This window comes from Oncorhynchus tshawytscha, linkage group LG06 (assembly GCF_018296145.1).
Source record: "Oncorhynchus tshawytscha isolate Ot180627B linkage group LG06, Otsh_v2.0, whole genome shotgun sequence".
Classification (NCBI taxonomy): Eukaryota; Metazoa; Chordata; class Actinopteri; order Salmoniformes; family Salmonidae; genus Oncorhynchus; species Oncorhynchus tshawytscha.
Window position 1 is genome coordinate 9,379,213 of NC_056434.1, and position 15,052 is coordinate 9,394,264.

At 47.3% G+C, this 15,052-nt stretch overlaps 1 protein-coding gene across 8 annotated transcripts in view; it reads right to left on the bottom strand.

The window, feature by feature from the left end:
• The window catches only part of LOC112251982 (arf-GAP with coiled-coil, ANK repeat and PH domain-containing protein 2), an 80,070-nt gene that overhangs the window by 6,481 nt on the left and 58,537 nt on the right, over positions 1 to 15,052 (bottom strand). For 4 of the 8 annotated variants that reach the window (XM_042322928.1, XM_042322927.1, XM_042322930.1 and 1 more), the window contains 10 exons: positions 13,691 to 13,796; positions 13,240 to 13,448; positions 11,546 to 11,615; positions 11,119 to 11,213; positions 4,116 to 4,318; positions 3,205 to 3,306; positions 2,779 to 2,859; positions 2,379 to 2,614; positions 2,059 to 2,168; positions 1,315 to 1,425 (listed from right to left, as the gene is read on the bottom strand). In XM_042322928.1, the coding sequence (XP_042178862.1) occupies positions 1,315 to 1,425; positions 2,059 to 2,168; positions 2,379 to 2,614; positions 2,779 to 2,859; positions 3,205 to 3,306; positions 4,116 to 4,318; positions 11,119 to 11,213; positions 11,546 to 11,615; positions 13,240 to 13,448; positions 13,691 to 13,796 (1,323 nt within the window). The remainder of the gene's footprint in view (positions 1 to 1,314; positions 1,426 to 2,058; positions 2,169 to 2,378; positions 2,615 to 2,778; positions 2,860 to 3,204; positions 3,307 to 4,115; positions 4,319 to 11,118; positions 11,214 to 11,545; positions 11,616 to 13,239; positions 13,449 to 13,690; positions 13,797 to 15,052) is intronic. The other 4 variants (XM_042322933.1, XM_042322934.1, XM_042322929.1 and 1 more) reach the window with 3 other exon arrangements.

A 15,052-nucleotide genomic window follows, 5' to 3' on the forward strand; every position in this document is an offset into this window, starting at 1 on the left:
GGAAAATGCTGTCAAACACATCAATCCAGAGCATCCCAAACAGGCTCAATGGGTGACATGTCTGGTGAGTGTGCAGGCCATGGAAGAACGGTCATTTTCAGCATCAGGGAATTGTGAACAGATCCTTGTGACATGGGGCCATGCATTATCATCAGATCAAATGTTATTGGTCGCATACACATATTTAGCAGATGTTATGGCGAGTGTAGCGAAATGCTTCGGGTTCCTAACTCCAACAGTGCAGTGGTATAATGGGCCTCAGGATCTCGTCACAGTGTCTCTGTGCATTCAAATTACCATTGATAAAATGCAATTGTTTTAGTTGTCCGTAGCGCATGATTGCTCCATACCATAACCCCACCGCCACCATGGGGCACTCTGTTCACAACGTTGACATCAGCAAACCGCTCGCCCACACAACACCATACACGTGGTCTGCGGTTGTGAGGCCGGTTGGACGTACTGACAAATTCTCTAAAACAACGTTGGAGGCAGCTTGTGGTTGAAAATTAACATTAAATTATCTGGCAACAGCTCTGGTGGACATTCCTGCAGTCAGCATGCCAATTGCACACTCCCTCAAAACTTGAGACATCTGTGGCATTGTGTTGTGAGACAAAACTGCACATTTTAGAGTGGCCTTTTATTGCCCCCCCCCCAGCACAAGGTGCACCTGTGTAATGATCATGCTGTTTAAATCAGTTTCTTGATATGTCACACCTGTCAGGTGGATGGGTTACCTTGTCAAATATGTCTTCTGTGTCCATATGAATAACCTCTATGACGTAACTGGAATGATGAGATAGATGTTCTTCTTCTCTGTTTTTGATGAGATAGATGTTCTTCTTCTCTGTTTTTGATGAGATAGATGTTCTTCTTCTCTGTTTTTGTTAATTGTTTCACTGCCATACTGTGTTTAACTGTGTTGGATCTTGTCCAGCCATCTTGTCTCAAGAGGACCACAATGGAAATAAGTCCCAGACTTTGTGTTATCCTCCATGATTTTATTCATGCGCATGTATATGGCTTTAAGTTTTATGTATGCTTGTTTTTTTTTAAATGGTCGAACTAATAAACAAAACTAAAAAAGGATAAATGCTCACTAACAGGGATGTGAACAAATTTGTGCACAAAAAGTGATATGCTTTATGTGCGTATGGAACATTTCTGGGATCTTTTAATTTCGGCTCATGAAACATGGGACCAACACTTTACATGTTGCGTTTATATTTTTGTTCAGTGTGTGTGTGTGTATATATATATATATATATATATATATATTTTTTTTTAAAGGCCAAAAGGCTTGGCACTCACAATGTGACGATGTCTGCATTGGCAGCGTCCACTGCCATGGATAGGGGCGTTTTCGCGTCAATGTCTGCCGCGTTCTGATTGGCTCCTCTTTTCAGGAACAAACACACTTGACTGGGATTGGAGAATAACATTTAAAAAAGGAAAAAAATAAATTGTAATACAAATCAAATACAACATACAAAAAGGCTTAGCCGAGGCTTGCCATAAAGGCTTTAATCTAAACCAGAACACATGAACAAAAGGAACAGTCTGCCGTGTATTACTATGCCAGGTGAGATCTAGAAATAACAGACCTCCAATGCTGTGGGGCGGCAGGTAGACTAGTGGTTAGAGAGTTGGACCAGTAAAGGTTGCTGGATTGAATCCCTGAGCTGACAAGGTACAAATATGGCAGTTCCCCTGTAGGCCATCATTGAACATTTGTAATTACATTTTTAATTTGAACTTTATTTAACTAGAGAACAAATTCTTATTTTTTATTTTTTAACTGCCTTGTTCAGGTGCAGAACTACAGATTTTTACCTTGTCAGCTCGGGGATTCGATCTTGCAACCTTTCGGTTACAAGTCCAATGCTCTAACCACTAGGCCACCTGCCGTCCCTCTTAACTGACTTGCCTCGTTAAATAAATAAATGTATTCTCTAATATCTTCTCTATGAGAGCAGTCGTGGTCATGGGGTCTTTAAACGTTCTGCTAACAGACAGATTGGATGGTGTGGTAGGTGGTAAGGGGTGGGAACGGACCCGGTGTGTCCCAGGATGGTGGCGTGGTGGAGGGGTCCTCGACCCAGGGCGTCCTGCTGGTTCACGTTTCCTGCGTTCTGGAGCAGGAACTCACAGGTCACCAACGAGCCCTGGAAGAATAGAAAAGTACCAGTACATTTATCGCGCATGAGCACACACACACACACACACACACACACACACACACACACACACACACACACACACACAGGGTCAGATCCACCCCCACGCCTGTCCACAACACTCCCCACGCCCACAACACTCCCCACGCCTGTCCACAACACTCCCCACGCCTGTCCACAACACTCAAGTATCCTCACCCCCTGCACAGCCATGATGAGCGGGGTCCTCTTGTCGTCGTCGGTGTTGACCCAGTTGACCTCCGCTCCGTGGGCCAGGGCCTCGGCCATGTCGGGCAGGCTGCGGGCACACGAGGCCCAGTACAGCTGCAGCCCCGAGGAGTACTCCTTGGGCTCCGAGAACACCACCAGCTCCTTACAGGGCGATGGAGGGGGCAGGGTGGCAGGCATGGCCATGGGGGGTGCCTCGGCAGCTTCTGAGTGGAGGGAAAGGTGGAGAGAGAGAGGGAGTTAAGAGGTGTGGGGTCATTTCAGTGGGCGTTCGTGTGTGGGGTTATTGAACAGCTGTTTGAACATAAGCTGGATACGAGTGAGACTCATCGGGCATGTGTGTGTGTGAGAGAGAGAGAGAGAGCATCACCTGCTTCAGCCAGGCTGTTGGTGGCCAGCATCTCCCTACTTCCTTCTGCACTGTTCTGGATGCCACTGTCTGCACTTCTTACTGTAAGGGATCAAGCAGTCAATCACTACACACCAGCACACACACACATTCACCAACTTTAACCAAGTGGTTAGAGAATGCAGTGCATTTTGGTCACCACAGCCAGTGAGAATTTCCCAGCTGACCCCCACAGCCACAATAAGACAAATGAGACTTAGAAACTCAGACACTGACCACAACGACACACTCAACATGACGGCACGGCTCATTAAGGGAGCAAGACGAGGGAACGTGGAATGGGAATTAGTCTACAGCCAGAGCAGTGAGTACAGATGGATGGCTGGAGGGAAGGAAGGAAGGAAGGAGGGAAGGAAGGAGGAGAGTGAAACACAGAGCTATACTTACTGCTCCTAAGCTTGGCAGAGGTGTCAAAGTAGGAGAAGAGCGAGTCAAGCTCGTCTGGACAGAAGAGAGAGTCACGGCGCGCCTTCAAGCCTTTGGCAGCAGCTAGGCAAGGGCAGTGGATGAGGTCAGAGAGAAAAGGGCACAAGGTGGAGGGGTAGGAAGATAGAAATAACAAGCAGCAAGGGGAAAGGGGTTAGTCCAGAAGCACAGAGCAAGAGGAGGAGGGTGGAGAGGAGGAGGAGGGTGGAGAGGAGGAGGAGTGTGGAGAAGAGGAGGGTAGAGAAGAGGGGGAGGGTAGAGAAGAGGGGGAGGGTGGAGGAGTGGTGGAGAAGAGGAGGAGGGTAGAGAAGAGAAGGAGGGTGGAGAAGAGGAGGAGTGGTGGAGAAGAGGAGGAGTGGTGGAGAAGAGGAGGAGTGGTGGAGAAGAGGAGGAGTGGTGGAGAAGAGGGGGAGTGGTGGAGAAGAGGGGGATTGAGAGGAGAGGAGGAGGATAGAAGCACAGGCAGTTAGGCTACAACGAAAAGAGAGAACGCGAGAGAGAAGATGGGAGGGTGCCTTCCGTTGTGTGTCCTGAGCATGACATCGTTCTATTAGCGCAATTCTGTTGCTGATCCTTTAAAAAAGGCACACTCCGTAGCTTGTACTGTATTCCTGGGTCAACAGTAACAGGCCCTACGGCTTGATTGTTTTAAAGGACTGAGTGGGAGGAAGTCTTTCCAAGTGTAAAATCTAAACGGAACAGGCGCTATCGATTGGCATTTTTGGCGAATTTGCATGGTTAGAACCATGTTTATGTGTTATGTACAGTTAGCGTACAGTGTATACATGAATTCGCAATACTACCACCACCGAGGAGGAAGAGCTCCAGAGTGCACCTTTAAGAGACCGGACCTGGGACGGGTTGACACCTACCTGACTGACCTGAGGCGTTGGAGGAGGGCCGGAGTTTGGGCGTGGGCGGGGGCGGCCGGGGGGGCAGGTGCTCCGTGCTGCCGCTCAGCTTCTTCTCCCGTTTGGCCAGGGACACCACCTTGGCGCGTAACTCTTCATTGGACGGGCGCTGCACGAAACGCCTGTCCACGTACTTGGCCCTGATGTAGGCTTCGATCTCCTGCCTGGGGAAAGACACCGAGAGAGAAGAAGACAGAATTCAACAACCTGAACAAATCAGGCAAAGATAGCAAGCAGCATTTTTATCTAAATCAACAAATTAAACCAATCTGGCAACCCACGCAAAGATGGCAATCTTTGCGCAATGCTGTAGTACGACACCTCCAACTTGTATGGGACTACCCTTTATTTGCTTTATAGATTTTTTATTTTTAAAAGCTATAAAAAACATGGTGGTGGCTAAAATCAAATCACATTTTATTGGTCACATACACATGGTTAGCAGATGTTAAATGTGAGAGTAGTGAAATGCTTGTGCTTCTAGTTCCCGACAGCGCAGTAGTATATAACAAGTAATCTAACAGTTCCCCAACAACTACCTAATACACACAAATGTAAAAGGGGTGAATGAGAGTAGGTACAGATGAGCGATGGCCGAGCGGCATAGGCAAGGTGCAATAGCTGGTATGAGGTACAGTATATACATATGAGTAATGGAAGAAATGTCAAATCAAATCAAATTTTATTTGTCACATACACATGGTTAGCAGATGTTAATGCGAGTGTAGCGAAATGCTTGTGCTTCTAGTTCCGACAATGCAGTAATAACCAACAAGTAATCTAACTAACAATTCAAAAACTACTGTCTTATACACAGTGTAAGGGGATAAAGAATATGTACATAAGGATATATGAATGAGTGATGGTACAGAGCAGCATAGGCAAGATACAGTAGATGGTATCGAGTACAGTATATACATATGAGATGAGTATGTAAACAAAGTGGCATAGTTAAAGTGGCTAGTGATACATGTATTACATAAGGATGCAGTCAATGATATAGAGTACAGTATATACGTACGCATATGAGATGAATAATGTAGGGTAAGTAACATTATATGAGGTAGCATTGTTTAAAGTGGCTAGTGATATATTTACATCATTTCCCATCAATTCCCATTATTGAAGTGGCTGGAGTTGAGTCAGTGTCAGTGTCAGTGTGTTGGCAGCAGCCACTCAATGTTAGTGGTGGCTGTTTAACAGTCTGATGGCCTTGAGATAGAAGCTGTTTTTCAGTCTCTCGGTCCCAGCTTTGATGCACCTGTACTGACCTCGCCTAATGGATGATAGCGGGGTGAACAGGCAGTGGCTCGGGTGGTTGATGTCCTTGATGATCTTTATGGCCTTCCTGTAACGTCGGGTGGTGTAGGTGTCCTGGAGGGCAGGTAGTTTGCCCCCGGTGATGCGTTGTGCAGACCTCACTACCCTCTGGAGAGCCTTACGGTTGTGGGCAGAGCAGTTGCCGTACCAGGCGGTGATACAGCCCGACAGGATGCTCTCGATTGTGCATCTGTAGAAGTTTGTGAGTGCTTTTGGTGACAAGCCGAATTTCTTCAGCCTCCTGAGGTTGAAGAGGCGCTGCTGCGCCTTCTTCACGATGCTGTCTGTGTGAGTGGACCAATTCAGTTTGTCTGTGATGTGTATGCCGAGGAACTTAAAACTTGCTACCCTCTCCACTACTGTTCCATCGATGTGGATAGGGGGTGTTCCCTCTGCTGTTTCCTGAAGTCCACAATCATCTCCTTAGTTTTGTTGACGTTGAGTGTGAGGTTATTTTCCTGACACCACACTCCGAGGGCCCTCACCTCCTCCCTGTAGGCCGTCTCGTCGTTGTTGGTAATCAAGCCTACCACTGTTGTGTCTTCCGCAAACTTGATGATTGAGTTGGAGGCGTGCATGGCCACGCAGTCGTGGGTGAACAGGGAGTACAGGAGAGGGCTCAGAACGCACCCTTGTGGGGCCCCAGTGTTGAGGATCAGCGGGGTGGAGATGTTGTTGCCTACCCTCACCACCTGGGGGCGGCCCGTCAGGAAGTCCAGTACCCAGTTGCACAGGGCGGGGTCGAGACCCAGGGTCTCGAGCTTGATGACGAGCTTGGAGGGTACTATGGTGTTGAATGCCGAGCTGTAGTCGATGAACAGCATTCTCACATAGGTATTCCTCTTGTCCAGATGGGTTAGGGCAGTGTGCAGTGTGGTTGAGATTGCATTGTCTGTGGACCTATTTGGGCGGTAAGCAAATTGGAGTGGGTCTAGGGTGTCAGGTAGGGTGGAGGTGATATGGTCCTTGACTAGTCTCTCAAAGCACTTCATGATGACGGAAGTGAGTGCTACGGGCGGTAGTCGTTTAGCTCAGTTACCTTAGCTTTCTTGGGAACAGGAACAATGGTGGCCCTCTTGAAGCATGTGGGAACAGCAGACTGGTATAGGGATTGATTGAATATGTCCGTAAACACACTGGCCAGCTGGTCTGCGCATGCTCTGAGGGCGCGGCTGGGGATGCCGTCTGGGCCTGCAGCCTTGCGAGGATTAACACGTTTAAATGTCTTACTCACCTCGGCTGCAGTGAAAGAGAGTCCGCATGTTTTCGTTGCAGGCCGTGTCAGTGGCACTGTATTGTCCTCAAAGCGGGCAAAAAAGTTATTTAGTCTGCCTGGGAGCAAGACATCCTGGTCCGTGACTGGGCTGGATTTCTTCTTGTAGTCCGTGATTGACTGTAGACCCTGCCACATGCCTCTTGTGTCTGAGCCGTTGAATTGAGATTCTACTTTGTCTCTGTACTGGCGCTTAGCTTGTTTGATAGCCTTGCGGAGGGAATAGCTGCACTGTTTGTATTCGGGCATGTTACCAGTCACCTTGCCCTGATTAAAAGCAGTGGTTCGCGCTTTCAGTTTCACGCGAATGCTGCCATCAATCCATGGTTTCTGGTTAGGGAATGTTTTAATCGTTGCTATGGGAACGACATCTTCAACGCACGTTCTAATGAACTCGCACACCGAATCAGCGTATTCGTCAATATTGTTATCTGACGCAATACGAAACATATCCCAGTCCACGTGATGGAAGCAGTCTTGGAGTGTGGAGTCAGCTTGGTCGGACCAGCGTTGGACAGACCTCAGCGTGGGAGCCTCTTGTTTTAGTTTCTGTCTGTAGGCAGGGATCAACAAAATGGAGTCGTGGTCAGCTTTTCCGAAAGGAGGGCGGGGCAGGGCAGGGCCTTATATGCGTCGCGGAAGTTAGAGTAACAATGATCCAAGGTTTTTCCACCCCTGGTTGAGCAATCGATATGCTGATAAAATTTAGGGAGTCTTGTTTTCAGATTAGCCTTGTTAAAATCCCCAGCTACAATGAATGCAGCCTCCGGATAAATGGATTCCAGTTTGCAAAGAGTCAAATAAAGTTCGTTCAGAGCCATCGATGTGTCTGCTTGGGGGGGATATATACGGCTGTGATTATAATCGAAGAGAATTCTCTTGGTAGATAATGCGGTCTACATTTGATTGTGAGGAATTCTAAATCAGGTGAACAGAAGGATTTGAGTTCCTGTATGTTTCTTTCATCACACCATGTCTCGTTAGCCATAAGGCATACGCCCCCGCCCCTCTTCTTACCAGAAAGATGTTTGTTTCTGTCGGCGCGATGCGTGGAGAAACCCGCTGGCTGCACCGCCTCGGATAGAGTCTCTCCAGGGAGCCATGTTTCCGTGAAGCAAAGAACGTTACAGTCTCTGATGTCCCTCTGGAATGCTACCCTTGCTCGGATTTCATCAACCTTGTTGTCAAGAGACTGGACATTGGCGAGAAGAATGCTAGGGAGTGGTGCACGATGTGCCCGTCTCCGGAGTCTGACCAGAAGACCGCCTAGTTTCCCTCTTTTTCGGAGTCGTTTTTTTGGGTCGCCGCATAGGATCCATTCCGTTGTCCCGGTTGAAAGGCAGAACACAGGATCCGCGTCGCGAAAAACATATTCTTGGTCGTACTGATGGTGAGTTGACGCTGATCTTATATTCAGTAGTTCTTCTCGACTGTATGTAATGAAACCTAAGATGACCTGGGGTACTAATGTAAGAAATAACACGTAAAAAAACAAAACACTGCATAGTTTCCTAGGAACGCGAAGCGAGGCGGCCATCTCTGTCGGCGCCGGAAGCAATAATAATGTTAACATTATTATAGTGGAATTATTTAAAGTGACTGGTGATCCATTTATTAAAGTGGCCAGTGATTTGAGTCTATGTAGGCAGCAACCTCTCTGAGTTAGTGATTGCTGTTTAGTAGTCTGATGGGCTTGAGATAGAAGCTGTTTTTCAGTCTCTCGGTCCCAGCTTTGATGCACCTGTACTGACCTCCCCTTCTGGATGGTAGCGAGGTGAACAGGCAGTGGCTCAGGTGGTTGTTGTCCTTGATCTTATTGGCCTTCCTGTGGCATCGGGTGCTGTAGGGTGTCCTGGAGGGCAGGTAGTTTGCCCCCGGTGATGCGTTGTGCAGACCGCACTACCCTCTGGAGAGCCTTGCGGTTGAGGGCGGTGCAGTGCCGTACCAGGCAGTGATACAGCCTGACAGGATACTCTCGATTGTGCATCTGTAAAAGTTTGTCAGGGTTTTAGGTGACAGGCCAAATCTCTTCAGCCTCCTGAGGTTGAAGAGGCGCTGTTACACCTTCACCAAACTGTCTGTGTGGACCATTTCAGTTTGTCTGTAAATTGTATGCCAAGGAACTTTCCACCTTCTCCACTGCTGTCCCTTCAATGTGGATAGGGGGGTGCTCCCTCTGCTGTTCACTGAAGTCCACAATCATCTCCTTTGTTTTGTTGACGTTGAGCGAGAGGTTGTTTTCCTGACACCTCACTCAGAGGGCCCTCACCTCCTCCCTTTAGGCTGTCTCGTCATTGTTGGTAATCAGGCCTACTACTGTTGTGCCTGCAAACTTGATGATTGAGTTGGAGGCGTGCATATGGCCACGCAGTCATGGGTGAACAGGGAGTACAGGAGGGGGCTGAGCACACACCCTTGTGGGGCCCCAGTGTTGAGGGTAGGCGAAGTAGAGATGTTGTTTCCTACCTTCACCACCTGGGGGCAGCAAGTCAGAAAGTCCAGGACCCAATTGCACAGGGCGGGGTTGAGACCTAGGGCCTCCAGCTTAATGATGAGCTTGGAGGGTAATATGGTGTTGAATGCTGAGCTGTAGTCAATGTACAGCATTCTTACATAGGTATTCCTCTTGTCCAGATGGGATAGGGCAGTGTGATTGCATCGTCTGTGGACCTGTTGGGTCGGTATGAAAATTGAAGTGGGTCTAGGGTGGCAGGTAAAGTGGAGGTGATATGATCCTTGACTAGTCTCTCAAAGCACATCATGATGACAGAAGTGAGCGCTATGGGGCGGTAGTCATTTAGTTCAGTTATCTTTGCCTTCTTGGGTAAAGGAACAATGTTGGCCATTTTGAAGCATGTGGGGACAGCAGACTGGGATAAGGAGCGATTGAATATGTCCATAAACACACCAGAAAGCTGGTCTGCGCATGCTGAGGATGGGGCTGCAACCTTGCTAGGGTTTACACGTCTTACTCAGGTCAACCACGGAGAAGAAGGGGGCGCAGTCTTTTTTTAATGGGCCGCAACTGTGGTACTGTATTATCCTTTAGTTTGTCTGGGAGCGAGACAGTGTCGGTTATGTGGCCTGTTTTCTTTTTGTAGTCCGTGATTTCCTGTAGACCCTGCCACATACGTCTCGTCTGAGCCGTTGAACTCCGACTCCACTTTGTCCCTATACCGACATTTTGTTTGTTTGATTGCCTTGCGGAGGGAATAACTACATTGTTTATATTCGGCAGTATTCCCAGTCCTCTTTCCATGATTAAATGTGTCGTGCTTTCAGTTTTGCGCGAATGCCGCCATCCATCCACGGTTTCTGGTTATGGTAGGTTTTAATAGTCACAGTGGGTGCAACATCTCCAATGCCTTTCCTTATAAACTCACTCACAGAGTCAGCGTATAGATCGACGTTCTCTGAGGCTGCCCGGCACATTTCCCAGTCAGCGTGATCAAAACAATCTTGAAATGGGGTCTTGTATGCATCGAGGAAGTTAGAGTAGCAGTGTTCGAGTGTATTGCCCACGCTAGTGCTGCAATCAATATGCTGATAGAATTTAGGTAACCTTGTTCTCAAAATTGTTAATTACCCCGGCTACAATAAATGCAGCCTCAGGATATATGGTTTCCAGTTTACATAGAGTCCAGTGAAGTTCCTTGAGGGCCATCGTGGTGTCTGCTTGAGGGGGTATATACACAGCTGTGAAGATAACTGACGAGAATTCTTTTGGGAGAATATATGGCCGGCATTTGATTGTAAGGAATTCTAGGTCGGGTGAGCAGACGGACTTGAGTTCCTGTATGTTGTTATGTTTACACCATGAGTCGTTAATCATGAAGCATACACCCCCGCCCTTCTTCCCAGAGAGGTGTTTATCTCGGTCGGCGTGAACATGAAAAAGCCCGGTGGCTGAACCGACTCCGACAACGTATCCCGAGAGAGATACAATCTCTGATGTCTCTCTGGAAGGCAACCCTTGCTCTAATTTAGTCTAACTTGTTGTCAAGAGACTGGACATTGGCGAGCAGTATACTCGGAAGCGGTGGGCGATGTGCCCGCCTACGGAGCCTGACCAGGAGGCCGCTCCGTCTGCCTCTTCTGCGGCGACGTTGTTTTGGGTCAGTTTCTGGGATTAGATCCACTGTCCTGGGATCCGCTTCGGGAAAGTCGTATTCCTGGTGGTTGTTGGTAAATTGACGTCGCACTTATATCCAATACTTCTTTCCGGCTGTATGTAATAATACATAAGATTTTCTGGGCTAGCAATGTAAGAAATAATACAGAAATAATCCTAAGGACTCGAAGCGATGCGAGCACCTCTGTCGGCGCCATCTTGCAATGAATGGTAGCTATAGAACAACACGGCGGTAGTACCTGGGGTCTGTCGGCTTTGGCTTCATGGCTCCCAGCTCTTCTTTCCCAGCCTCGTAGATCTGGTTGATGACCCCGTTACCCAGCTCACACATCAGCTGTGTTCAACACACACACACACACACACACACACACACACACACACACACACACACACACACACACACACACACACACACACACACACACACACACACACACACACACACACACAATTATGTTACTATGACAAAATTAACCAGGACATTCTGAGGACAGCATGTCATTCTTGCAAATTCATGACATGTAAAAGACAGTAATATGTAACCATTACATTTTAGCATTGATCTGTCACTAGCGAATCCAAGAGAGGGAGTATGTGATTGTGAAAATCTCCTGCCTCGCTCTTTGTGCCCCTCGATCTCTCACCCTCCCCCATTTCTTTTCTCACCTTGAGTAGTTCCGGTTCCCATGAGTCCAGGGTGAGCGAGCGCACTTTGGAGAAATGGACCCCCAGACTCCTGCAGATGGTGAGAGTCTGTTATTAACTCATGCATCAAAGAGACTGTCTAAAAATAACTGAGTCCACACAGCTTCATCACAGGAACACGCTGTTCAATTGAGGGTGTAGTTTGTACTGTGGCCACAAGGTAGGAGTATGCAGTTAGTAAGAGTAAGTCTACAGTCTAAAATGCACATGGGGACAGATTTACTGAGCTTTTGATTGTTTTATTCCCCATCTAGTAAAAAAAAAAGGTGAACCTTTCTACTGTTGTACAGCACCAGTCTACAGTTAGGTATGTTGTCTTACAGCACCAGTCTACAGTTCGGTATGTGGTCGTACAGCACCAATCTACAGTCTAAAATGCGGTCCACCATCCGCACGTTGGAGAATTTGGGATTTTTCAAACAGCTGAAACACCATTATGCTTAATTAAATGTAAAAAAAATACATATATATCTAAGCACACTTCTCGAGCGGTCTGTATCCTCAGAACTGGTGGTTCTTATTGAAGAGGAACTGAATAGGCTTCTCTACTAACATCTGGGTAAACGATTGAAAGGAATGTGAGTCTTATTCAGTACATTTAGTTATTGCTTGCTTTTTGAAAAAGTCTACCAATCATGCCAGCAGACATGTCTGCTAAGATAGTTAGACAAGCTAGCGACTCAAACTTGATTGACAGCCTAGTTATGAGGTTGGGAACCTGTCTGGGCTAGCTAAAACTATCTTAATAACATTCCTAACTGGCTAGTATAATAAATCAAATTTAAAAAATATTTTTATAATAAAATTAAACACTTCCTCCGGTGCCTCCTATGTGCATGACGCCTACGAATACATATGAAGTTAGTAGTACCGTGATGTGTAGTATCTGCAGTGATAGGAATGTACTGTGTATCCTGGAAGCATTGGGTGACACATATATACAGTGAACAAAAATATATGAAATATGCAATTAAAATATTGCAATATGCAACATGCAACAATTTCAAAGATTTTACTTTTTCATATAAAAAGGAAATCAGTCCATTTAAATAAATTCATTAGGCCCTTAAATCGATGGATTTCACATGACTGGGCAAGGGCGCAGCCATGGGTGGGCCTGGGAGGGTATAGACCCACCCACTGGGGAGCCAGGCAACCAATCAGATTAAGTTCACCCCCCCCACACAAAAGGGCTTTATGACAGACAGAAATACTCCTCAGCCAGCCAGCCAGCCCCCCTCAGACAATCCCACAGGTGAAGAAGCTGGATGTGGAGGTACGAGGCAGGCGAAGTTACACGTGGTCTGCGAATGTAATTCTCTAAAAAGACATTGGAGCTTACATTAAATTCTGAGCCAACAGCTCTGGTGGACATTCCTGCGGTCAGCATGTCAATTTGCACGCTCCCTCAACTTGAGACATCTGTGTCATTCTGTTGTGTGACAAAACCGCACATTTTAAAGTGGCCTTTTATTGGCTCACTAACAGGGATGTAAACATATTTGTGCACAACGTTTTAGAGAAATAAGCTTTTTGTGCGTATGGAACATTTCTGGGATTTTTTAGTGCAGCTCATGAAACACGGGACCAACACTTTACATGTTGCGTTTATATTTTTGTTCAGTGTATTACATACAGAAGTACTGGTAGTATACCTGTGTATCCCAGAGCACTGGATACAGAGGGTGATGCCCAGGTTGATGCTGGCCCAGCGTGGGTCAGGTTGACCACAGTCACAGCAGCAGGCATTGCCCCCAATGACCATGACCCTCTGGAGGGCGCTCTCCCCTTTCAGTGACCTCTCTTTGGGCTCGCCGCCTGAGTCCAGGCTGCCTGTGGACGTGGAAGATTTCCGGTCCAGCTTCTGGAGGGTCATGACCACGACGTTATACACAACATAGAACACCAGAAGAACGTTACTTCATTGTCTATTGTCACACACACACACACACACACAGGGAAATCCTTTACTTTTGTTCACACGAGGTACGTCTGATCATTTTCATCCTGACATGTACTAAATGGCAAATAAAAAACAAATGGCAAATAAATAACATGGAGAAATGTCATGGAGGTCTTTAGTTCTGGCAGCGCGTGGTGACTCACCTCAGCGTCCTCTCCCTGCTCCCTGAAGGCAGTGGCGATGCTGTTCTGGACAGCTTTGATCCAAGCCTGCCTCAGCTTCTCAGAGTCAGCCTGCATAATACAACTCCTGGAGGGGGAAGGACACTGGGACGTCAGCCTGCTTCCTGGCCTGATAGACCTCTACACACTAGATTTCAATTTGTTACTGAGCAGCACCAGACTGTGTGTGGTGTGACAATATTGGGGTGTCTAGGTACTCTGTGTGCACTTGTATGTGTAAGTGTATATACACTACATGACCAAAAGTATGTGGATACCTGCTCGTCAAACATCTCATTCCAAACTGGCTCTGTGCAGGCCAGTGAAGTTCTTCCACACCGATCTCGACAAACCATTTCTGTATGGACCTCGCTTTGTAATGGTGGCATAGTCATGTTGTAACAGAAAAGGGCCTTCCCCAAGCTATTGCCACAAAGTTGGAAGCACAGAATAGTCTAGAATATATGCTGTAACGTTAAGATTTCCCCTCACTGGAACTAAAGGGCCCGAACCATGAAAAACAGCCCCAGACCATTATTCCTCCTCCACCAAACTTTACAGTTTGCACTATGCATTCGGGCAGGTTGCGTTCTCGTGGCATCCACCAAACCCAGATTTGTCCGTTGGACTGCCAGATGGTGAAGAGAGATTCAACACTCCAGAAAACACGTTCTTAGTGCTCCACAGTCCAATGGCGGCGAGCTTTACACCACTTCAGCCGACGCTTGGCATTGCACACGGTGATCTTAGTCTTGTGTGTGGCTGCTCTGTCACGGAAACCCCTCCCGACGAACAGTTCTAGCAGTTCTTGTGCTGACGTTGCTTCCAGATGCAGTTTGCAACCGAGGACAGAATTTTTATGCGCTACGTTCTTCAGCGATCCCATTCTGTGAGCTCGTGTGGCCTACCACTTCGGGGCTGAGCCGTTGTTGCTCCTAGACATTTCCACTTAACAATAACAGCACTTACAGGTGACCGGGAAAGCTCTAGTAGTGCAGAAATTTGACGAACTGACTTGTTGGAAAGGTGGCATCCTATGACGGTGCCACGTTGAAAGTCACTGAGCTCTACAGTATGGGCCATTGTTTGTCTATGGAGATTGCATGGCGGTGAGCTCGATTGTATAAGCCTGTCAGCAAGGGGTGTGGCTGAAATAGCCGAATCCACTCATTTGAAGGCATGTCCACATACTTTTGTGTGTATATGTGTATATGTTCATTATAGTGTGTGTGTGTGGGTGTGGGTATGTGTGTGTGTGTGTGTGTGTGTGTGGGTGTATGTGTTTATGTGTGTGTGTGTGTGTGTGTATGTGTGTGTGTGTGTTTGTGTGTGTGTGTGTGTTTA